The sequence below is a fragment of the Ammospiza nelsoni genome, chromosome 27, assembly GCF_027579445.1.
Source record: "Ammospiza nelsoni isolate bAmmNel1 chromosome 27, bAmmNel1.pri, whole genome shotgun sequence".
Taxonomy (NCBI): Eukaryota; Metazoa; Chordata; class Aves; order Passeriformes; family Passerellidae; genus Ammospiza; species Ammospiza nelsoni.
The window spans coordinates 6,637,598-6,661,431 of NC_080659.1; the positions used below are offsets into that span (position 1 = coordinate 6,637,598).

General features: G+C 61.3%; 2 protein-coding genes and 1 long non-coding RNA gene across 5 annotated transcripts; 1 reads left to right on the plus strand and 2 right to left on the minus strand.

The window, feature by feature from the left end:
• Positions 1 to 796: 796 nt before the first annotated feature.
• Positions 797 to 15,573, minus strand: KCNN1 (potassium calcium-activated channel subfamily N member 1). 2 transcript variants are annotated; one of them, XM_059489720.1, is made up of 10 exons: positions 15,409 to 15,573; positions 10,268 to 10,383; positions 8,721 to 9,140; positions 8,549 to 8,644; positions 7,503 to 7,921; positions 4,885 to 5,026; positions 4,384 to 4,494; positions 3,822 to 3,949; positions 2,675 to 2,744; positions 797 to 2,008 (listed from the first exon to the last, which is right to left on the minus strand). In XM_059489720.1, exons 3-10 carry the CDS (start codon positions 9,081 to 9,083, stop codon positions 1,715 to 1,717), a joined length of 1,623 nt encoding a protein of 540 aa, XP_059345703.1. In that variant the 5' UTR covers positions 9,084 to 9,140; positions 10,268 to 10,383; positions 15,409 to 15,573; the 3' UTR covers positions 797 to 1,714. The 2 variants fall into 2 exon arrangements, with proteins under 2 accessions (XP_059345703.1, XP_059345701.1); XM_059489718.1 differs by lacking the exon at positions 15,409 to 15,573 and adding an exon at positions 14,827 to 14,897.
• Positions 15,574 to 17,516: 1,943 nt separating this feature from the next.
• On the minus strand, positions 17,517 to 22,353 carry CCDC124 (coiled-coil domain containing 124). Of its 2 annotated transcripts, none has more exons than XM_059489950.1 (5): positions 22,231 to 22,353; positions 20,988 to 21,158; positions 20,410 to 20,596; positions 19,756 to 19,870; positions 17,517 to 18,777 (listed from the first exon to the last, which is right to left on the minus strand). In XM_059489950.1, exons 2-5 carry the CDS (start codon positions 21,144 to 21,146, stop codon positions 18,573 to 18,575), a joined length of 666 nt encoding a protein of 221 aa, XP_059345933.1. In that variant the 5' UTR covers positions 21,147 to 21,158; positions 22,231 to 22,353; the 3' UTR covers positions 17,517 to 18,572. The 2 variants fall into 2 exon arrangements, with proteins under 2 accessions (XP_059345933.1, XP_059345932.1); XM_059489949.1 differs by lacking the exon at positions 22,231 to 22,353 and adding an exon at positions 21,622 to 22,081.
• LOC132084704 (uncharacterized) lies at positions 22,341 to 23,810 on the plus strand. Its single transcript, XR_009420097.1, has 2 exons — positions 22,341 to 22,526; positions 23,119 to 23,810. It is a non-coding gene; the product is annotated as an uncharacterized LOC132084704 (long non-coding RNA).
• Positions 23,811 to 23,834: the final 24 nt, after the last annotated feature.

The following is a 23,834-nucleotide window of genomic DNA, read 5'->3' on the forward strand; positions in this document are numbered from 1 at the left end:
CCGTGCGTTAATCATTGACAGCCTTGCGCCACCCCGATTGTCGCACGGGGCCACCACGGGGCCACCACCCCACTCCCCTACCCGCGGAGTGTCCCTCACACTCCCGGCGCCCCAAAAAGGGTCTGGGGTCCCCCAAAATCTGCCCCAAAAGCCCACGCGGGGTTTTGTCACCTCCACAAAGTTCCCAAGGTGGGGGGAGCTCACGGGGAGGGGGAAACCCAAAAATCCCTCAAAATCCGCCCAAAACCCAAAAAATCCCCCCCAAACCTCCCCAAAATCCCCCCAAACCCCCGTCCCCAGGCCGAGCAGAGAGCGACACGTCCAGTTCAGGCTCCTTTAATTTGTGCCTCAGCTCCCCCAAAAAACCCCAAATCCCCCCAAAATCCCCCCCAAATCCCACCCACGACCCCCCCCCCCCCCCCCCGCAAAGAGGAAGCAGACAGAACCGGACCCTGGGCAGGGGTCCAGGACTGTGGGGAGGGATGGGCTCCTCCAGGGGGTGGGAGATGGGCTCAGAATTGCATCCAGGGGTGCCCCCCCCAAATTCCCCCCCCCCCCCAAATTTCCAGCTGGGGGAAACTGAGGCACGGAGAGGTGACGGTGACGTCGCCAAGGTCACTTTGGGGGCAGAGCCACGAATGGAGACCCCTCCCCCGAAAAAATACACCCCCTTGCCCGCATTTTGGGGCTCACCACGGGGGTCTCCCCCCTCTTCGAACCCCCCCCACCCTGTCCCCAAATTTCAGCCTCCCCCCAAAAACCACTCATGGCTCCTGGTTTGTCCCCTCTGTCCCTTGTCCCCTCCCCTCTCCAGCACCCCCCCCCCCCAAAAAAAAGGCTCAGCTCGGCTCCCACCACTTGGGGGGTCCCGGGGGGGTTTGGGGGGGTCCAGCACAGTGAACGCAGGAGTTTTTATACAGAGCTTTCCAGAACAAAGCTACGGGAACAGCCACACGATGGCCAGAGATAAACACGGGGAATCCCCCGCACCCCAAAACCGCGGGGAGAGTGAGGGGATGGGAGATCCCCCTGCACCCCAAAACCAGGGAGGTACAAAGGGTTCTGAGACCCTCCCCCCACACGCCAAAACCGCCCTCCTGGGACTGGGGGGGACACCAAGGTGTCTGGGGGTGTCCCCAACCCCCTCCCCGCCACGGCGTCATCCGCTGTCCCAGGTGACAGAAGGTGACAGGGGGGTGCCCCATGCCCCCCCCACCCCATTGCCACAGTCCAAAGGGGTGGGAGGGTGACAGAAGGGGACAGGAGGGTGGCCCCAGCACCCCTCAGCTGCTGGCCGAGGGAACACACGGTGACACGTGGTGACACACGGTGACATGGTGCTGTGCCCATCACCCCGAGGTGACTGACACATGGTGACATAACACGCGTGTCCTGCCGCTGTCCCTCAGCTGCTGTCCGAGGTGACACGGGTGACACACGGTGACACGGGTGACACACAGGTGTCCCGCTGCCGTCTGTCAGCTGCCGTCCAGGGTGATGGTCACACACGGTGACACGGTGCTGTCCCCATCACCCCGAGGTTACACACAGTGACATGGGTGTGCCGCTGCTGTCCCTCGGCCACGGTGACACGGGTGACACAAGTGACACACAGTGACACAGGTGTCCCGCTGCCATCCCTCAGCTGCTGTCCGAGACGACACGGGTGACACACGGTGACACGGGTGACACACAGGTGTCCTGCCGCTGTCCCTCATCCGCTGTCCGAGGCGGCCCGGGGGGACAGCTCGGGGTTGTCGCTGCTGTTGCTGCCGTGGCGGGGGCTGCAGGGCGCGGTGGTGTCCCGCGGTGTCCCCGCTGTCCCCAGGGCTGTCCCCGGGGCTGTCCGGGCCGCCGGCTGGCGCAGGGTGCGGCCGAGCAGCGCGGGCAGCGCCTGCAGGAGCCCCCCCAGCGCCTCCAGCTGCACCTCCAGGGCCCCCAGGCGCCGGCCCAGCTCCTCATGGCGCTCCTGCAGCTCTGAGAGCAGCTCCAGCATCACCGACTGCGTCTGCAATGGGGCACGGTCAGGGGGACCCCAAAACAAAGGAATTTGGGGTCAGGGGGACCCCAAAAATAGGGGGGGTTTGGGGTGAGGCATCACTGACTGCATCTGCAATGGGGCACGGTCAGGGGGACTCCAAAAATAGGGGGACTTTGGGGGAAGGGGTCAGCGACTGTGTCTGCAATGGGGGTTGGGGGCAGCGAGACCCCAAAATATGGGGGTTGGGGGCAGTGAAACCCCATAACAACAGGGGTTTGGGGTCAGGCATAACCGACTGTGTCTGCAATGGGGGTTGGGGTCAGGGGGACCCTAAAACAACAGGGCTGTGGGAGCACAGGTCAGCGAGACCCCAAAAACATTGGGGTCTGGGGCAGGGATCAGTGCCACCCCAAAAAATGGGAGGTTCGGGGTCAGGGATGGGTGTGACTCCAAAACAATGGGGGGTTTGAGGAGGGTCTGATCCCATAAAAACAGGGGGATTTGGGGGGGGCTGATCCTATAACAATGGGGTTTTTTGGGGTCAGGGGGTCTGATACCATAAAAACAGGGAGTGGTAGGAGCTGGGTCTGACCCCATAAAAAGGGGGGGTTTAGGGAGGGGCTGATCCCATAAAAATGTGGGGTTCAAAGCTGGTCTGACCCCACAGCAATGGGGTTTTTGGAAGGAGCTCACCTTGGCCAGGTCCACCAGGGTGTTGGCCTGGTCGTTGAGTTTGCGCTGCTCCATCTTCACACTCCTTAGCCTGAGGGGACAATGGCAGGCTTGGGGACACCCCCGGCAGCACTGTCACCATGCAGGCGTGGTGTCCCCCCCCCACCCGGTAGCACTGTCACCCCCCTCAGGAGCTCTGTGACCCCCCTCCCCCGGCAGTGCTGTCACTTCTGTCACCTCTGTCCCCCCTGTCCCCCCCCATGCAGCCTCTCCCTCAAACGTGCAGCCCCTCCCATCAAGCTCAGCCCCTCCCCCCCAAATCAGCCCCCCCCGGGTTTTTGGGGTCTCCCCCCCACCACAAATGTGAAGGCAGAGCCCGTGCAAAGCTGGGGGGGCAGGGGAGGGGGGGCACTTACTTCTGAGCTCTGCGGGGGCGGCGCAGCAGAGGGAAAACAAAGGGTTAAAGGCGAGGGGACAGTGCGGCAGTGACACCACCACCACCCCAAAGAGACCCCAAAAAGGGACCCAAAGGGACCCCCCTGTCCCAGCCAGGCCACCCGCAGACCCCACCCGGGAGATGGAGGTGCCTAAGGGTCACCTCAAAGGTGACCGGTGGGGGGATGAGGGACAGGGACAGGAGGGGGACAGTAATGGGGACAGGGACAGGGGACAGCAGAGGCGGGGGACACGGAATGGCACAAGAGGACAGGGATGGAACAGGGATGGGGACAGCAGATGGACAACAAGGACAGGGGACGGGGACAAAGAGAGAGGGCAGAGGACAAGGGAATGAGGGACAGAGAACAAGGCACAAGGACAGGGACAGGGGACAAGAATGGGGACAAGAACAGGATAGAGGACAAGGCCAGGGGAGGGGAACATTGGGAATGGGGGGACAAGGAATGGGGACAAGAATTGGGGACAAGGAATGGGGACAAGGAATGGGGCAGAGGTCAAGGCCAAGAGATGGGGACAAAGGCCGGGGACAAGGACAGGACAGAGACCAAAACCAGGTGACGAACCCAGCAGAGACACCCGCCAGGGTGACAAACCCAGGCCACCCCAATGCTGACCATCTGTCACCCACCCAGAGGGGATACACCCCCTTTGGAGACAGGCCTGTGGCCAGGGAGGGTGACAAGGAAGCAGGAAAAGCGGTGGCACTTACTGATGGATGGCTTGAAGGAACTTACGCTGGTGGGTCCGAACTTTGGCGTGGTCGATCTTCTTCACCAGCTTGGTGTGCTTGTAGATGAGCCACGTTTCCCTGAGCACGTTGGCAGCGGCGTTCTTCACCTGCGACCCCAAATCCCACAGGGCACCCATGAAGGGACATCAGAATTGGCTTTTTCCCATTTTTTCCCATTTCCTCTCCAGTTTTTTGGGGGTTTTTCCCATTGTTTATGGGGTTTTCCCCACTTTTAATTTTTTTTGCAGTTTTAATTGAGATTTTCATTATTTTAATGGAATTTTTTCTTGGTTAATGTGGTATTTCCAGGTTTTAATGGGCTTTTCCCAGTCTTAAGGGGATTTTTCCCATTTTAATGGGTTTTAACAGGACTTTTTCCCCTTTTAATCAATTTTAATAGGATTCACCCCAATTTTAACAGAGTTTTTTCCACTTTTAATGGGATTTCCCCCATTTTAATGGAATTTTCCCCAATTTTAACATTTTTTTCCCATTGTTACCAGGATTTCCCCATTTTTTGGGCCAAGCCAGGCGCTCTCACCCGCTTGGTGAGCTGCGTGTCCATCATGAAGTTGTGGACGTGTTTCTCAGCTTTGGTCAGCTCCAGCTTCCGGGCCACCACGGCCACCACCAGCGCGGTGCAGCCGGCGCCCTGCGGGGACATTTGGGACAGTGTTATCTCCACCTGTTCGTTTGCATTTTTGCATTATTTTGGGTTTAAAAATTAAAAACAAAAACATGGCAGGAAACGGAAATTCCAGTTTGCTTCTCAATCTGGAGTTAAAAATAATCACTTTTCCCAAGTGGAAAATCTCCTCGCGGTGTCCCCAAGGCCGTGTCCCCTCATGTTGTCACCTCTTGGTGTACTCTTCCATGTGCCCTCTTGGTGTCCCCTGGTATGTCCCCATGCAGTGTCCCCTCAGAGTGTCCCCTCTTGGTGTACCCTGCTGTGTCCCTGCCTGTCTCCTGTCGCTGTCCCCAGCCATGTCCCCGTGTCCCCAGCCTGTCCCCAGCCGTGTCCCCCGGCTGTCCCCACGCTCACCATGATGCCGGTGAGCAGGCACACGCCCTTGCCGCAGTAGGTGTGTGGCACCATGTCCCCGTAGCCAATGGACAGGAAAGTGATGGAGATCAGCCACATGGCCCCCAGGAAGTTGCTGGTCACCTCCTGCTTGTCGTGGTACCTGTGCAGGGCGGTGGCACTGCTGTCACCGCTGTCACCACCATAATTTGTTTCCTCCCCCCCATTTTGTGCCCATTGCAGTGGATTTGGGGCGTTGTCCCCAAAATGGAATTGGGGACACCATGGGGATGTCCCATGGCCAGGCTGTGTCCCACTGGGACAATGAGGGGACAGCACAGAGGTGGCACTGCTGTCCCCAGAAGTGCAGGACAGCGATGTCACCACGGTCGTTGGATCCCCCCCCATTTTGTGCCCATTGTGCCCATCGTGGATTTGGGGCGTTGTCCCCAAGCCAGAATTGGAGACACCAAGGGGTGTCCCACAGCCGAGCTGTGTCCCCTTGGCATTGGGGGACGCTGAGGGGACAGCACAGAGGTGGCACCACTGTCCCCAAAAACGCGGAATGCCGATGTCACTGTGCATCCCCAAAGGCCACCGCAGGTGACACCGGAGGGGATAGCGGGGGACACTGTGAGATTCCGATGTCACAAACACCATGGTGCCACCACCCCCCTGTCCCCAAGGGTGGAGACAAGCCCAGCTGGGGGACACAGAGCAGCGGCCAAGCCGGGCAAGGAGACAGGGACATGCGGGGAAATGAGATGGGAAAAGGGGAAAAGGGGATTGGGAAAGGGGGAAATGGGATGAGACAAAGAGAAATGGGACTGGGGAAAGGGGAAAATGGGGTGGGAAAAGGGGAAAATATGATTGGGGAAAGAGAAATGGGGTGGGAAAAGGGGAAATGGGATTGGGAAAGGGGAAAATGGGGTGGGAAAAGGGACATGGGACTGGGAAAAGAGAAATGGGATGGGAAAGGGGAAATGGGGTGGCAAAAGGGAAAGGGGGTGGGAAAAGGCAAAATGGGGTCAGAAAAGGGAAAAGGGACAGAGGAACAAGCCGGGGTGGGACTGTGGGGTCTCAAGCATAGGAATTTAGGATTGCTGCTTCCCAACCCGGTATGGGCTTGGAACCTCACCCGGCAGGGACTCGGCAGGGACTGCCCGAAGCGAGGGGGGAAGTGACAGCATGGTGACAATTCCCGGGACCCGCATTCCCAAGGAACACCCGGGATTCCCCCTCAAGGAACACAAAACGCGCGGGGCCAGGAGGGGAAAGGTGAAGGGACAAAAGTCGGATCCCAGGAGAAAATAAAACCCTTTGGAGACTCCCAGCTCCTTGTAGGGTCTCTCTGAAAGTTCCCCACGGCCACCACGGAGGTCCCCAAGGCGGGAGACAGTGGGGAGGGGACAGGAAACAGCTGCTGAGGTTCCAAGAGGAAAAGGGCTCCAGGCCCCTTTCCGCGCCCCCCGCCCGCCCTCGGCCGCAGCCAATCCTAAATTCTGGGGATTCGGGGAGCAGAAGCCTGGGGCGGGGGACGGTCCCTGCGGTCACTCGGGACGGTCCCCGCGGTCACTCACAGTTTGTCCCTGCAAGCAGCAGAGCGGGCAGGGAGGGAAAACAACAGCGGTTAATGCGCGACCCCGGGGGGCTGGGGGGGCTCGGGGCCAGCAGGGGCGGGGACACGGCGGGGACATCCCGGGCACCCCGCGAGGACATTCCTGGCATCCTGCGGGGACATTCTCGGCACCCTGCAGGGACAGTCCAGACACCCTGCGGGGACATCCCAGACACCCGCGGGGAGCAGCTGAGGAGCGTCCTGAGGGAAAGTCCTGGAGGGTCCCCTCGGTGGCAAGGTCACAATCTCGGACCCCTCTGTGGTACCCCAAATCTTTGGTCCCCTCTGCAGGACTCCAAATCTTTGGTCCCCTTGGCAGCTCCAGCTCCTTGCACCCCTCTGCAGGACCCTCAACCTTCAGACCCCTCTGTGGGACCCCAAACCTTTGGTTCCCGCTGAGGGACCCCCAGTTTTCATCCTCTTGCCACCCCCCAGCTCTTGGTCCCCTCTCTGTCACCCCCAGACCCATCAGGCCCCACCCCAAGGTGACACAGAGGAGCCTGGGGACAACTCCACCTGAGAAACCCCAAACATCCTGACCATGGGGGTCTCCCCACCCCTCAAACTGCCTGATACCTCCTCAGTTGCACCCCCAGCCCCTCCCACCTAAATCTCCTCACTCAGAACCTCGTGAAAACCCCAAAATGGAACCCCGAAAAGATGGCCTTTGCCTCCACCCATGAAAACCCCAAAATAGAACCCCTAAACCCCAACCTTTGCCTCCACCCATGAAAACCCCATGAAAACCCCAAAACTGTAACCTCCAAACCCTGACCTTTCAGTCCACCCGCAAAAACTTCAAAATGGGAACCCGTAAGCTACAGCCTTTACCTCCACCCAAGAAAACCCCAAAATGGAGCCCCTAAACTATGGACTTTGCCTCCACCTATGAAAACCCCAAAATGGAACCCCTAAACCCCGAACTTTCCCTCCACCCACAAAAACCCCATGAAAACCGCATGATAAGCCCAAAACAAGAACCCTCAAACCACAACCTTCCTCTCCTTCCCCAGCCACTCACCTCTCGCAGACACGCACTGTCCAGGCGGCAATGATCCAGGAGGAGATGCTGAAGACCAGCAGCACCGTGCCGGGGCAGATGGTCATGAGGGTCTTCATGACAAAGCGCGTGTTGAAGTTGATCTTGTTGAGCGCGCCGATGCTGCGCGACGAGGCGTCGGTGAAGAGCTTGCTGTGCAGCAGCATCACGCGGCCGATCAGGTAGAGCCGCAGGAACATGGGGATGGACAGGATGATGTCCACGTCGGCGTGGGCCACCGAGGCCGCGTAGGTGAAGGCCAGCCGGGCCGTCCAGGTGAACAGGTACTGCCCGGGGATGGGGTGGATGGCGCACACCAGCAGCTCCAGCGCGATGAAGAAGACACGCTCTGAGGTCATGGCGATGCGCCAATCGTCGGCGCCGTTGTCAACCATGAACAGCTGCGGAGGTTTGGGTTCATTTGAGGGGTTTTGAGATAATTTAGGGGGTAATTTTGGTTATTTTGAGGGGGTATTTTGGTTAATTTGAAGGTCTTTTGGGTTAATTTAAGGCAGTTTTTTTGGTTAATTTGAAATTTATTTTGTTAGTTTGAGGGGTTTTTTTGGTTGAGTAAAGCTTTTTTTTATTAATTTGAGGGGTATTTTGGTTAATTTAACGAGATTTTTGGTTAATTTGAGGAGTCTGAAGTTAATATGAGGGGGTGTTTTGGTTAATTTGAGGGGGTTTTGGTTAATTTGAATTTTTTTGTTACTTTGAGATTTTCTTGGTTAATTTGAGAGGTGTTTTTGTTAAGTTAAAGGTTTTTTTGGTTAATTTGAGGCGTTTTGGGTTAATTTGAGGAGTTTAGGTTAATTTGAGGGGTTTTGAATTAATTTGAGGAGGTATTAACTTATGTTAACTCATGGGTATTATTTTAAGGATGACTTGTTTTAGTATAAACCCAAAACTTCTTTTTATTTATTTTTGGGGTCAGGTTTTTCCTTATTTTTTGGGTTTTTTTGCCGGTCTCACACCCCCAGCCAGGTGCCAGCAGGTGCCCCCCGCCCCCCCCGGCCAGGGGCGCTCACCTGGATCTCCCTGGCGTGGTACATGACAATGAGCCCCAGCAGGATGAGCGTCGACAGGCTGATAAGGCATTTCAGGGCGAACGAATACGACGATTCCTACGACACCATAGAACCACCGTGAGCTCAGCCGGACCCCGGATTCCCGCATCCCTACCCTGAGACCCCTCCCCACCTTGGTGTAGACCCCCCAGGAGAGCTCGGTCTCGGTGACCATCACCACGATGCCGAACATGCCGAAGATGAGCGCGTAGTCGCTGAGCCGCTTGCGCTTCTCGAAGAGCGCTCGCCGGTGGCCCAGCTTGTAGCCGATGTTCTGGTTCCGCCGCTCCTCCGCCGCCCCCTGCCCCGGGGATGCCGCGGTGGGGCCGGGCTCCGCCGTCCCGGGCTGCTCGGGCCGGGACACCACTACCTGCAGGCGGGGGCTGGGGCAGGGCAGCGGCGGCTGCGGGTCCCGGTGCGGCGGCTGCGGGGTGCGGGCGGCGCTTGGGGGGCCCCGGGGCCGTGCCACCCCCCCATTGTAGCGGCAGCTGCTCATTGCTCTGCTGGCGACAGCACCGGGCGATCCCGCATGGCTCGGCGGCGCGGGGGCGACCTGTGGGATAGGGGACGCGCGGGGGGACACGGTGAGTGGCCGGGGAGGGGACGCGGGGAGAGAGGATCTCGCCCGGCCTCGGGGGGTGTTTGCCCGGCCTCGACGGCGGTGGGGACACGTCCTGCCCGTGGGGGACACGCAGTGACCACACGGACATGTCCGGCCCGTGGGGGACGTGTCCTGCCCATACGGGGACACGCAGCGACCACAGGTCCGTGTCCCGCCTACGGCGGGGACGCGTGGCGCTCGCGGGGGACGCGGCCGTGTCCTGTCCATGGCGGGGACACACGGTGACCACAGGGACGCGTCCCGCCCGAGGGGACACGTCCTGTCCGCGGGGCCGTGTCCGTGTCCTGCCCACGGAACCGCGTCCCTCCCCCCGCGCTGCGGACACGGCAGCCAGGACTCGGCCACCTCCGCTCCCGGCGGCCGCTGTCCCCTGTCCCCTCCCCGTAGCCGCGGGACATCTCTGGTCCCGAGCGGCGGCTGCGCGTCCCCGCCGCTCCCAAACGCGCCGTGCCCGGGGCTGCCGGGGGGGCTCCGCCGCGGCTCCCCCCACTCCCGGTGCGGCCCTGCCGTGCCCGGTACCTGCCGTGCCCGGGGCCTGCCCGCCGGGCCAGGGCCAGGTCCCGGTCCCGCCGCCGCCGCAGCCCGAGCCGGTCCCCGGGGGCGCGCGGCGGCGGCACCGGAGCGCCGGGAGCGGGGTTGGAGGCGTGGTCCGAGCATATCCCGCGATCCGATTGGTCCGTGCAGCCCCCGCCCCCGCTGACGAGCCCGTGCCACGCCCTTGGTCACGCCCCCTTGTGTTGGCCACGCCCCCTGCTTCTTTCGTGCCCTCCCGGAGACCCCCGGACCCCGCGCCCCCCTCCCCAAAAACGCCCCTTCCCCATCCCAACCCTTCAGCACCTCTCGGAACCCCCTCCCCACTCTCGAGCCTCGCTGCACCCCAAAATTTATCACTCCCCCTTGTCCCCCCCAAAAACACTCCCGTGCACCCAAAACATCCCCGATGCTCCCCAAAACACCCCCAGTGCAGCCCAAAACACCCCCAGTCACCCCAAAACTCCCCTGGTGCATCCCAAATATCCCCAGTGCAACCCAAAACACCCCCCGTGACCCCTCCGTACCTGCTGGGGCTCCCCGGGGCTGCCCGGAGGGGTCCCGTGACCGTCAGGGGCTGCGGGGCCGGGGCCAGGCGTGGGGCCGGTCCGGGGGTCCGGGGGCCATGGGCTTCCCTCCACGCCTGCCCAGGGGACACGCGGCATTAGGGGGTCCCCAAACCCTCCCGGTGACAGAGCCGGCACAGCCCAGGAGGGTCCTGCCCGGGCAGTGCCACCCCCAGGGGTCACACTATGCCCTGCACCAGCAAGCACCAGGCACGAGGGGATGTCACACGAGTGTCCCCATGGCACAAGGGGCTCTGTCACACCAATGTCCCCTTTGCACGAGGGGCTGTGTCACACCAATGTCCCCACGGCACAAGGGGCTGTGTCACACGAGTGTCTCCTTGGCAGACAGGGCTGTGTCACACTGATGTCCCTGTTCAGGAGGGGCTGCACCACACCTATGACCCATTGCATGCAGGGCCCTATTGCACCAATAACCCCATTGCACGGAGGGTTCCATCCCATAAAAACCCCGTTGCACGAGGGGTTACTGACACGAAAACTTCATTGCATGGGGGATTACACCCCATAAAAACTCCATTGCACGAGGGGCTGCACTGTACAAAAACCCCCATTGCACAAGCAGCCCTACTGCACCAACCCCATTGCATAAGGGGTTACATCACATGATAACCCTGTTGCATGAGGGGCTGCCCCATACAAATAACCCCACTGCATGAGGGGATTACATCACATAAAAATCCCATTGCACACAGGCCTGCCCCATAAAAATATCCCCATTGCACATCAGCCCTATTGCACCAGTAACTCCATTGCACAAGGAGCTCACCACAGGAAAACCCCACTGTATGCGAGGGGGCTCTATCACATGAAAATCCCATTGCACAAGGGGTTACATCCCATAAAAGCCCCATTGCACGAGGAGCTGTGTCTCACTAAAACCCTGCTGCATGAGGAGCTGCACCATTAAAAAAACCCCATTGCACGAGGGGCCCTATTGCACCAACAACCCTGTTGTGTGAGAGGCTGCACCACACTAAAACACCATAGCATGAGGGCCTCTGTCACACCAAAACCCCATAGCATGAGCGGCCCTACTGCTCCACCCCCATTGCCGCCTCACAAACCCCCCTTGCACAAAACCCCACAACTCCCCAGACCCCAAATCACCCGTGAGCCCCCGGGCGCTCCCCCATCCCTGCAGCGCCTCCCAGGCTTTGGGGCCACCAGGAGGGGACAGCCCCTACTGTTCCCATTCCCAGGGGGCTGCAGGGCCCGCGGTGCCTGAGCCACCCCTGGTACCTCAGGGAGCCCCGGGGGAGCGGGGCCGGCTCCAGCGCACCCCTGCTCCCGATGTGTGGCCGGGCCTGGCTCCTCTCCAGGGCCGGATCGTTTTCTCTCCATTCTGCCAAATTTATGGCAGGAAAATGGGCTCCGATTTCTTTTTAATATTCGGTGTGGTGAAGAAAAAGCCGCAGCGGGCAGGGACGAGGGGAAATGTTCCCCCCAGCCTCCAGGGCCCTGGAGGCTGTGCCAGGCCCCACAGCCCGGAAAAGTTTTTGTCACCTCGGATGGGGGTGGGTGAGGCCACCGTGGGCTGGGGACGCTGAATATTTCATGAGGCACCGCTCCGTGGTGGCTTCACTGCTCTGGATGGCCGCAAACAGGGCCCAGATCCATCTTCCCCCTGCCCAAGCATCCCCAGGGATGGATTCTGCATGCCAGGGAGGCCTTCTGTCCCTGTCCCCTATCCCCTGTCCCTAGTCTCTGTTCCCTGTCCCCTGTCCCTAAGGGGACGGCCTGGCTGGTGGCTGCATGCCCAGGGTGGTCCTGCCTGTCCCCATTGTCCCCAAGGTGGGGATGGGGACATGGCAGGTCCAGAGTCACTGCATGTCCTTGAGCCTCAGCCACCAGGGTCCCTGCTCCGGGATGTGACACTGCATCAGGACAGCCACGGGTGGCTCTGCCACCCCCTACTCGGGGACAACGGACAAGGGAGAGCTGCAGATGCCACCAAGCTAGGGCAGGACCCACGGTGGCAACAGCAAAGAGTGACAGCACTTCCCGCGGCCGGGACACGTGTCGGGACACCCCATGGCCGGGCTGCAGCAGCCCCCAGAGCCCCGGGGGTGACAGTGGGGTGGCAGCGGGGGGACAAGGGGACCCCCTGCTCCCCCTGTGCCCGGAGCAGCGGCGCTGCCTCTGAGCAACTGCAGAGGAGGGGAGGGCGCGGCTATAAATAGCGGCGGGCTCCCCGCGGGTGTTTTATTTATTCTCCTCTCGCTAATTCCTGCCCGGGCATCGCTGCGGAGTGAGGCACGAATCCGGGGGGAGCCGGGCTGGTGGCACCGCGGGGACAGCAGGGTGACCCCCGCTTGCGGTGCTCGGGGTTGCGGGTTCAGCGCGATGACCCCGCCCGGGGTCACCGGGGCTCCCCGCCAGCCGCCACCGCGGCCCGGGGCTGGCCGGGGGCACCAAGTGCGTCAGACCTCCGGCTGTCCCCCCCGTCCGTCCCCAAAAATCCGCCGCGTGGTCCCGGTTCCTGCGGCCGCCGCCAAATCCTGGCCATATGTCCCAGGCCGGGAGCAGCTGGCGGTGCCCGCGGGAGCCCCCGGCCCCCGCTGCCCACCCGCCGGCGAGGGGCGGGCCGGGGACGGCACCGCCGCTGCCCTCCGAGGGCAGGGCAGGGGGGCTCACTGTGCTTTGGAGGGGCACAGGACCGGCTGAGAGGAAGCAGGACGAGGCCACGCGGCTCCCCTAAAAGCAGCGGGAGGGCTCAGCCGTGCCACCGGGGGACCCCCGGGGGTGGTAACACCCTAACCCCCAGGTCTCCCTGTTTTCCCCTCCCCGGCACAGCGGGGTGGGAGCACAGGGGCAGTGCCCGGCCTGGAGGGGTTTCCCCCACGCAGGATCGGGCCCGGTGCCACCCGTGGGGCGTCCGTGTGTCCCCCACAGCTCAGGGGGAGGCACAGGAGGTGGCACACCCTCGGGGACACCCGAAGCTCCCCGGCCCCACCGCGACGCCGGGGAATCCCCGCCTAGTGTCGTGGTCTCCCCGAGAAAATCCCTCTGCAGAGCCCCGCCGGGAGACCCGGGACCGCCGCTGCATCCAGGGGACACGGCCATAGCCCCCATGTCCTGAGGGTTGGCAGACACAGACGTGATCCCCCTCGCGACACCCCCAAACCAAGGGGGGACCCCATCCCCATCCCGCCCGCCTCGGGAGGGGACGCGCGGCAGGGGCCACTGTACCTGCTTGGGGCCCCGCGGGTGCGTGGGGCTGGGCTGGGGGGTCCCGGGGGGTGCAGCGGGGGGGATCCGGGCTTCCCACGCCCCCCGTTGGCCGCCACCGCGCCGGCGTCCCCAGACAAAGCCGCCGCACCGGGTTCTCCCTGCGCCTCCCCCACGCGCTCGGCTCAGCCAAAGGACAAAGCCGCTCCGCCTGGCTGCCCCCGCCGGGCCACCGCCGACCTCCGTTCGGGGCCACCCGCGGGGGACACAGCCGTGCCCGCCGCCCCTGGCACCTCCACAAAGCCCTCGGCGACGGGGGGGGTCTCCCAAAACCAGCCCACGCCCTTGTGGAGCCCTGTGTCCCCGCTGCAGGGCGGAGGTCCCCACCCTGAGGAGGGAGTCCCCCCCAGCGCAGGGTCCCCAGCGGCGGACCAAGGTCACCGGGAAGGTCGCGAGGGGCGGGAAGGCCCCCATGTGTCCCCACGGTCCCCGTCTCAAAGGCTGCGCCCCGCACGTCGAAGCCGCAAGGGCCACGCGGTGCCCGAACCCGCCCGGAGCCCCCGGTTCCCCCCGGGCTCGGCTGCGGCCCCGGGGCCCGCCGGCTCTGGTGGCTGCGGGACGTGCCACCCCGGTGTCACAGCTGTGCTTGTGGCGCTGGGTCCCCCTGCTTTTTGTGGCTGCTGAGCCAGGTGTCACCCCACTGCGCCATCGCTGTCACTCCCCTGTGCCATCAGTGCCACCCCACTGTGCCACCCCAGCAGCTGGCGGCCAAAACCGAGGGAGCTCCGAGTGCCACCAAGCCCTTAGCCGTGCTCAGGCCTTTGGTGACAGCAGCCACATTGTCCCCAAGGACGGGGATCCCCAACTTCCCTGACTCCATCAGCCGGGGGTGCCCCGAGCAGCCGAACCCCGCAGGGAGGGGAGTCCCCGATGTCCCCACACCACAAACAGCGCAGGGAGGGCGTCCCCAATGTCCCCATACCACAACAGCCCCCAAGCAGGACATCCCTGCTGTGCCCACACCCACACGGAGGGCGTCCCTGATGTTCCCACAGCCGTCCCCTCCCAAGGCTGGATATCCCCATTGTCCCCACACCCGCAGGGAGGGCGTCCCCACTGTCCCCACACACCACAACACCCCCCAGACAGGACATCCCCGCTGTCCCCACCCTCGTCACCACCCAGGTAGGACATCCCCGCTGTCCCCGCACCCTACACCGGGGAACGCCACGCGCGGGGTCCCCGCCGCTACCACCCCCGGAGTGTCCCCCCCGCCGCTGCCACCCCTGGGGTGTTCCCCCGCCGCTGCCACCCCCGCGCCGGCTCACTTGCCACGGCCCCGTGCTACGGGGAGCGTCGGGGGGCCCCGGAGGGCGGCGGGCGCTGTCGGCTCTCGGCTCGGAGGAGCAACACTGGCGACAGCGGCAGCGTGCGGGGGGGGTCGAGGGCTTCCCCGCCCCACGCCCCCGCGTCCCCCCCGGCAGGGCAGTGACCTTGAGGCCGCGGCGCTGGCGGTGGGTGGCAGCCCGCGATATTTTTAGCCGGCCACTGTCACTCCCAGAGCGTCCTCATTGTCACCGCCGGGGGCTGCTCCCGCGTCCCCCCTGCCCCAACTCCCCCCCACCGCCGCCGCACCGGATGGGGCTGAGTAGGCCTCGGACACCCCGGAGCCTGGGAACACCGGGGAACCCCCGGGGAACCCCTCCGTGGTGCCCCCTCCCCTTGCCAACCCTCCCGGGCACCCCCCCGCCTCTGCGCCGGGGGCTTCCCGCGAGCGGGGGGATCCTCCCGAGCCAGGGGATTCCCGGGATTCCCGCAAGCCACAGGCTTCCCCAGCACCGGTAGCCGCCCCTGGAGCGGAGGGGCGGTGGGGGTCCCCACCCTCGCGGACCCCCCACAAATTCACCCACCTGCCGCCAACCCCCGGCCTCCGCTGCCCTCGGGCACTGCCGCCGCTGACCATGGCCCGGTGGCGGCGACACGTGCGGCGCCGAGCCCGGGATCCCAGCGGGTCCCGGTGGCACAACCAGGGGCCGGGGGCGAGCCTGGACAGCGGCTCCGCGGTGCCGCCGAGCCCCTCCCTGCCGCGCCGTGCCTCGGTTTCCCCAGCGCGCAGGCGGCGGCCGCGGGGGCTGCGGGCGGCGATGCGGCGCCGTTACGATGCCGCTCCACACGCGCAGCCGCGCGCACCCGCCCCGCCGCCTCTCGGGGCTTCCCGGGGCTTCCCGGTTCTTCCCGGAGGCTCCGGGCCGCCGCTGCGGATAAATCCCGCCGCCTAACGGGGTCCCCTCCCCGCGCTCCGCCGCAGCCGCGGGGCCGGGGGCGATCGCCCACCCGCGGCTCCCCCCCCACACCGGTGACATCGGGGCGGCCCCCAGGTGGGGCTTTGTGCCTCCCGCTAAGGTGTCGGTGTCGCCCCCGGGGGTGCTGGCGGTGGGGAGGGGGCGTGGGGTGACCCCGGGTTGGGCGTGTCACACACGGGGTGGGGGGGAGGCTGGAGTGTCGCCCCCTTCCCGCAGCCCCGGTCCTTTGTCACACCACGGGGATTTGGGGACACGGGGGGAGTGGGGGGGTGAGCAGCGGGGCTGGCACGGCGGGTTCGGGGGACAGGGGCGGAGGTTTGCGGGGAACAAAGAACGGGGGGCGAGGAGCGGTGAGCATGGGTGTATGTGCAAAGCACGGGGTCCCTGTCTCTGTGTCCCTGTCCCCTGTCCGTATGTCCCTGTCCCTGTTTCTATGTCCTTGTTCGTGTGCCCTTGTCCCTGTGTCCGTGTCCCCTGACTGTATGTCCCTGTCCCTGACCGTGTGTCACCTTTCCGTGTGTCCCTATCCCTCTGTTCGGTCCCACGCCCGCAATCCCCGCTCGGCGCCGGGGGGAGGGGATGCTGAAGGGGGGTCGTGCTGCAGAGGGCGGGACCCGGGCGGGAGAGGGCGGGGCCTCGGGGATAGGGGGAGGATGCCCGATACAGGGCGGGTGCTCGGTTTGGCGGGATGATGCCCGATTTGGGGCCGGGGGGGGTTCCCCCATGCCAGCCGATCCCGCTGTCCTCCCCCCCGCTCGTTGCCATGGCAATGTCCCGTCTCTCCCCCCACCAAGTGATGGAAAAAGGGAGGAGGGGAGTCCCCGAGGGGGGAGGGACAGGGAATCCCCTCCCTACTCCACCCCTCCCTCCACTGCAGCGGGGATCCCCCCCGTCCCCTCAGGAGCCGCTTTGCCGGGGGACGGCGCGGGTGGGATACCGGGACTGCGGGATACCGCACTGCGGGATTCCCCCAAATCCCACGGGAAATAGGGGATTCCCCACTAATCCCGCCCCTTCCCCCGCTGGGGGATTCCCCCCTTTAATGGGGACCCCCTGGCATGGAGGGGCTCCCCCAAATCCCCTAAAGCCGGGGGGTACCCCGGAAATATTTTGGGGTCCCCTCAATTCCCCCTGATCCCATGGGGCTGATTTGGGGGGAGATGAGGGGACACTGGGAATGGGATTGGGAATAGGATTGGGAAGGGGAAAGGGGAACAGGGAATGGGGATGGGAATGGGAACAGGGAATGGGAATAGGGATGGGGAATGGGAACGGGGAACAGAGAATGGGAATGGGGCACAGAGATGGGAATGGGGAACAGAGAATGAGAACAGGAATGGGGATGGGAACAGGGAATGGGGAATTTAACAGCGAATGGGAGTGGGGAATGGGGATGGGAAAAGGAAGGGAATTGGGAAAGGGAATTCCCAGGGGACACCACTGGAATTCGGGAAGGGGAATTCCCGGAATGGAAACAGGTGGGGACACACTCCTGGGGGTTCCTCATTCCAGAAGCAGTGCGATGGGGGATTCCCCTCCTCAGCAACAACCTGGGGGGGGGGGTCCCAAAGGGAGAGAACCCCCCTCAGTCCAAGCAGGAATCCCACCCCCAGTTCAAGGGGGATCTTCCACATTTTCAGGGATAAAACTGAGCAAGGCAGGGAAAGTGTCCCCCCAAACCCTTCCCAAATTATCCCTTCCCCAATTTAATCAGATTTTGGTTTTTTTTCTTTAAATTTTTAATTGAATTCAAACACACCAAACTCACACAAAGGGAGGGGGGGGTGGGGTGGGGGTGTCACTCCTCCTTGGCTGGATTTGGGAATTCTGGGATGTGGGAACAGTGCCCAGCCCAGTGGGGGCAGTCCCAAAAAGAGGGAAAAGGATGAGCCTGGATGAATCCCATGGGATTTGGGGAAGTTGCATGGCACCTCCAGACCAATTCCTGGGAAGGAATTCCACTCCCAAAGGATGGGAATCCCTCCTCTGGGTGGATTTGGGGCCCAGTATTCCAGAGGACACTGGGAATGTCACCTGGAGTGCCTGTCCCCCCCAGGAAAGGCTTTTCCCACTCCTCCCTGAGGGATTTTCCCTCTTCCCAATGCTTCTGCCCCAGTCCCAAAGGAAATGGCACTAGGGATTTCAGGGATAGGCCCATCCCAAAGAAAATGGTCCCAATCCCAAAGGAAACAGGAGCAGGGATATCCCAATCCCAAAGGAAATGGGAGCAGGGATTTCAGGGATATCCCAATCCCAAAGGAAATGGGAGCAGGAATTTCAGGGATATCCCAATCCAAAGGAAATGGGAACAGGGATTTCAAGGACATCCAAATTCCCAAGAAACAGGAGCAGGGATTTCAAGGATATCCCAATCCCAGAGAAACTGGAGCAGGGATTTCAGGGATGTCCCAAAGGAAACAGGAGCAGGGATTTCATGGATATCCCAGGAGCAGGGGTTTCAGGGATACCCCAGTCCCAGAGGAAACAGGACCAGGGACACCCAGGGGAGATCCAGGGTCTAGAATCACTTCAGGTTCACACCCCAGGAGCATTTTCCACGTGACAACTCCAGAACTCCAAGGAGGGAATGCCAAGGGACACCTGAGAGCCATTGAGAGCCGCTTTTCCCAGGGAATTTCAGGAAGGAGAAGGTGGCATCAGTCCAACCTCGAGCTCGCCCCAAATCCACGGGTGGGGAGAGAGAAAAACCCCCAAAACCCCGCGGGGGTAGAAGGGTCCTGGTGAGGATCCCAGTCCAGGGAGGCACAGGGCTATTGGTGGCTGTTGTAGGGTTTGTGGCGCTGGTTCAGGGGGTTCTCGGGGGACCTCATCCACTCCTTCTTGAGCAGCTGGCGCAGCTGGCTCAGCCGCATGTTGGGGTTGTCCCGCCGCAGGCGCGGCAGCTGCAGCTCCTCGAAGGCAGCAAAGGCGGCGCGAAGGCGGCGCTCAGGGTGGCGCTCCAGGGGCTGGGACACACTGGGGACATGAGGGACATGGTCACAGGGGGAATGGGGACAGGGCTGGGTCACGCTGGGGACAGGGAGGGACATGGTCAGGAGGGGATGGGGCATGCAGGGGACAGGGAGGGACATAGTAACAGGGGGACAGGGACACACTGGGGACAGGGACGTGTCAGGAGGGGATGGCAACATGGGGGGACACGGTCATGCTGGTGGACAGGGAGGGACATGGTCTTGGGGAGACAGGGAGGGACAGGGACACATCCCACGAGCCATAGGGGGGACGGGGATGTGTCCATCAGGGGGGACGGGGACACATCCCACAAGCCACAGGCTTGAGGAAGGGATGGGGACAGGGCTGAGACATGCCACGGAACAGGGAGGGACATAGTCATGGGGGACGGGGACAGTGAGGAACAGGGACATGGTCAGGAGGGGATGGGGACAGGGACAGACATGATGGGAGGGACAGGGAGAGGGATAGACACAAACCCAAAAAAATGGCCCTGATCCCAAAGGGAACGGCACCAGGGATAGCAGAGATGGCTCTGATCCCAAGGGGATGGGGACATGGAGGGACACAGTCCCAAGGGCACAGGGACAGGCATGGAGCTGGTATTGAGGGAAACAGCCCCGATCCCAAAGGGAATGGCACCAGGGATGGCCCAATTCCAAACAAAATGGCCCCAGGGACAGCAGGGGCAGCTTCATCCCAAAGGAAGTGGCCCCAGTCCCAAAGAATTTCCTGTATTCCCCAATCCCACAGGAATCCCCCACAGATTTCAGGGACCCCCCACCCCCACAGGATTTCCCGGATCCTCCAATCCCACAGGAACCCCCATCCCAACCCCTGCCTGCCCAGAACCCCAGGACACAGCACCCCCTCCCCAGCCACCCCAAATCCCAAATTTCCCGCCAGGATCCCAACTCCCAGGGGACCACCTTTGGGGGGTGGTTCGGGGGGATCTGGCAGAGATTCGGGGTTGGGGCACACCTGAGGGCAGCGATGGCGTCCTCGATGCTACGCGCCTCCACAGAGCCCTCCTCGGGCAGCCGCCGGTTCAGGTTCTCCTCCAGCGGCAGCTCCAGGTGCGATTTCTCCTTCTCCCCTGCCAGGAAAACTGGGAATGCTAAGGAACTCCCTCGGGAAAAACGGATCATGCCTCTGGAAAACTCGTCAATTCCTTTAAAACCCCCCAGGGAAAGTCCGTTCTCCCCTCTAAAAACCCTAATTTTTCCTCTAAAAAATTCAATTTTTCATCTGGAATTTTCCCCTCTAAAAAAACTTCAATTTTTCCTCTGGAAATTTTTTTTTCCTTGGAAAACTCAATTTTTCCTAAAAAAAAAATCAAATCAGTTTTTCCTCTGCAAAAGGAAATGTAGGAATGGGAAATGTGGGAATGGGATAGACGTGGACATGGAAAATCAAGAAGCCCAGGACCAGGAGTGTAAATCACAGAATTCTACATCCAGAAAAGAGCTTTGGGATCAAACACAACACCAAACCCCATCCCCAAAGCGCCACATCCAGGATTTCTTGGGGACAATTGCAGGGAACGGGAACCCCAAGCTTCCCTCAGCCATTCCCAAGGTGTCTCCTGGAGCAGCAGCAGCTGCCCAGCCCAGAATTACAGAGGAATTCCCAAACCTGCATCTGCGTTTTCCCTCTGCTGCTGCTCCTTGCGCACATTCTCCTCGATCTGGGCCCGGGTGATTTTCCCAGGATTTCCCTGCTTGGGGCTTTTCCCTTTGAGCTTGGAGTCCTCTTCCTCCAGCAGCCGCTGCAGCTCCTTGCGGCGCTCCAGCTGCTCCAGGCGCCGCTTCTCCCGCTCCTCCTGGGAGGGAACACGGATTTGTGGATGGATTGATGGATGGATCCATGGATGGACCCGTGGATGGATTCATGGATGGATCCATGGATTGATTCATGAGTGGATTCATGGACGGATCAACGGAATGACCCATGGATTTGTGGATGCATCCATGGAGGGATTCATGGATGGATCCATGGAGGGATTCATGGAGGGATCCATGGAGGGATTCATGGAGGGACCTATGGATTAGTGAATGAATCCATGGATGGACCCACAGATTGACCCACGGATGGAGCAGCTCCAGCTGCTCCAGGTGCCGCTTCTCCCACTCCTCCTGGGAAGGGCACACAGATCCACGGGGGTCACAGCCACCCCAGGAACCTCCTCCCTCTCTGGATTTCGGGATCCCCACCTTCCTCTGCTCCTTCCTCAGGACGTGTTTGTCCTCGTCCTTCCAGAGCTCATCCTCCAGCTCCTGCTGCCGCCGCGCCTCCGCCGCCGCCTTGGCCTCGGCCCTGCGGGCGCGCGCCGCCGCCGACTTGCTGTTCTCTCCCTGGAATTTCTTGGGCATCCCTCAAAACCTCTGGGAAACCGGGAAAAATCAGGGTTCTTCAAGGATCTGGGGTTGGATTTTTGGGGGTTTTTTTTATGGGGTAAACTGGGATTGAGGTTTGGGGTCAGGCAGGCCGAGTTGGGAGTTTGCACCCTTGGAAATGTGCAGGGATGGGGATTAAAAGTTCCCAAGGTTTCCTTCCCCAGTTTCCCTCAGGAATTCTCCAGCCCCTTCCCAAAAATTCCCTAGCCCCTTCCCAATTTTCCTCAGGAATTCTCCAGCCCCTTCACAGATTTTAGGGTTTTGGAGGGGGAAAAGTCCCCAAAACTGAGGAAAAGACTGGGATAGTCCCCCCAGATTTATCCCAACCTCAGACTGGGATACCCCTGGGACAAATTTCCCAGATTTCCTCCCGATCCTGGCTGATCCCAAATCTGCTCCCTCCAGGCCAAACTCCAGCCTCCCAGCCTCCCTTTTTCCACGGAAAAAGCACCTGGAAGTCCCAAAACTGGTGCCTCTATCCCGGTCCAGGGGGATCCAGAGGAAGAGGAGAAACTCCTTTAATTAGGATAAACAGCCCCAAAAACGGGCTGTGATTGTTATCCACGGTGGGAAAAGTCAAATCCAAGGAAAACAGGCGATTTCAAATCAACCAGACACAGGGGAAATCACAGCTTGGGGAGCTCTAGGGCGTAATCTTTGATTTTAATGGCAGATAATTATTAATTAAATTAAACTGAAAATAAATGACTGCTCCATTCCCGAGGTTTGGGAATGGACTCAAGGCCTGGGATGGACTCATTCCTTTCTCCTGCCTAGAACATCCTCGGAGCCATCCTAATATTCTTTTCCCTGCATTTTCACAGTCCCTAAAATCCTTTTTCGCGCTATCCGAGCCTGCCCAGGAGCGGCATCGGGGCAGGGCCTCACCTGAGGGGCGGCAAAATGGAACCCCCGAGCCTAGCCCGCCCCCCCAGGCCTCCCTTCCCCGCCACCTCCGGCCGTGCCCGGTGTCCCCGGTGTCATCCCTTCCCCTCGCTCCCGGCCCGGGCCCGGCCCGGTCTCTCAGCCCCGCCCAGCCCCGAATCGGCCCCGCTCCTACCGGGCCCCGCCGCCAGGCCGTCGCGCGCTTTGTGCATCATCACGGCACGCCGTCGCCACCTCCCCCTACGGCAGGGGCAGGCAGGGCGCGCCGCCGCCATGTTTGTTAAGGTCAAGGCCGAGCATAGCTGCGTTGCGTCTTTGCGGAAGCGGCGGCGGAAGGAGCGGCGGGATGGGCAGGGAAGACTGATCAGGGCGGCGCGGTGGAAAAAATCCGTTGGGAACTCGCGCAACGCCCACCGGCGGCGGAGGCTGCGCCCGGTTCAAAGATGGCGGCGCCCAGAGTGGCACCTGAGGGTATGAGCGGGCCTTAAAAGGGCGGGGTCTCTGTCAGATAGGGTGGCCAGGGCTTAAAGGAGAGGGGCCCTTTGTCACCTGCAGGAGTCGGCATTGCCACCTTGGGGACGGGGCTTGTCATGGTATGGCCATTGTCACCTAGATGGGCAGAGCTTGGCAGGGTGTGGCCATGGTCACCTAGGTGGGTGGAGCTTGCAAGGTGTGGCCACTGTCCCCTCCGTGGGTGGAGCTTGGCAGGGTGTGGCCATTGTCCCCTGGGCTGGCTCCTGAAATCCGCATTGTGCCGGATGCCTCCCAGACCCAAGCTGGCACCAGTAGCAACTCGGGCTGTTTTGACAGTCCTGCAATCTGCCATCAGGAACCGGGACTGGTGAGTTTTGTTTGCCAGGGAAAAGGGCCGGCCCTGATGTTCAGGGACCTGTGGCCCTATGAGAGTCTGTCCGAATTTTCCCTCATCTGCCTCACAATTGTCATTGGGGGACCACTGAAGAGAAGACCCCCGCCCGTCTAAAATCTCTGGCTCTGAAGGAGAAAGTCACACGCCAAAGGCCCTGAGATCTGAAAGCACAGTGTTAAGTTATTGTTTTCACAGGTGTTGCTTGCTGTATGCTACACTGAGCCCAATGAGAAGAAGGGGCACTGTGCCCTTTTTGCAACAATAGCCTTGGAAGCTGTTCCACCTCTCGGCCTGGCTGGACTTCTGAGTTTCAGAGGGTCTCCCACAGAAGACCTTCACCTGTTTTACAACCACTGTGACAGACAGACTGAGATGTAAGAAGCTTCTCCATCAAGGACTGAGACATGAAACCCCTATGTGAGAAGGCTTCTCTCTGCTCCTTCCAAGGACTGGGACTGAAACCCCCAACCCGGAGGAAGTGTGTGTGGGAGGCAAGCTGACCAAACCGAGATGTTTGCCTGCAGCTTGTGACCACTGGACCAAAAAAACAATGGCTCTCATTTACTGCTGAGAACATGGACTAACTGTTACATCTATTCCTTATTGTGTCTGTCTCCTCCCCCCTCCTCAGAATTTTCAATAGAATTATCATAATAAAAATCTCTGAGTTAGCTAGAGATTTTGAGATCTCCCCGACGTAACAGGCAGATCCTCAACTGGACTGGACCAAAGGACTTCTACGCATCTATGTTTGGTAGCTATACCTGCCCTCCCCCCACGCCCCTTTTCTTCTCTCTTTCTCTGTCTTTTTCTCTCCCTTAATGTCTCTATCACATTTTGCTGTGGTCATTCAATAAAGATGCATTTGTTTTGATTATTACTGCAAATCCCCTGTGCCTTGTTGGTTCTTT

What these genes read in the sequence shown, in the direction of transcription:
- KCNN1 (XM_059489720.1), bottom strand. Translation starts at nt 9,083, where the DNA reads ATGAGCAGCTGCCGCTACAATGGGGGGGTGGCACGGCCCCGGGGCCCC. An exon ending in GCCTGCTCACCGGCATCATG is followed by an intron (nt 4,495 to 4,884) that starts GTGAGCGTGGGG and finishes ATGTCCCCGCAG; the next exon opens with GGCGCCGGCTGCACCGCGCT. An exon ending in ACACGCAGCTCACCAAGCGG is followed by an intron (nt 3,950 to 4,383) that starts GTGAGAGCGCCT and finishes TTGGGGTCGCAG; the next exon opens with GTGAAGAACGCCGCTGCCAA.
- CCDC124 (XM_059489950.1), bottom strand. Translation starts at nt 21,146, where the DNA reads ATGCCCAAGAAATTCCAGGGAGAGAACAGCAAGTCGGCGGCGGCGCGC. An exon ending in TGAGGAAGGAGCAGAGGAAG is followed by an intron (nt 20,597 to 20,987) that starts GTGGGGATCCCG and finishes GTTCCCTCCCAG; the next exon opens with GAGGAGCGGGAGAAGCGGCG. An exon ending in GACGCCATCGCTGCCCTCAG is followed by an intron (nt 18,778 to 19,755) that starts GTGTGCCCCAAC and finishes TCATGTCCCCAG; the next exon opens with TGTGTCCCAGCCCCTGGAGC.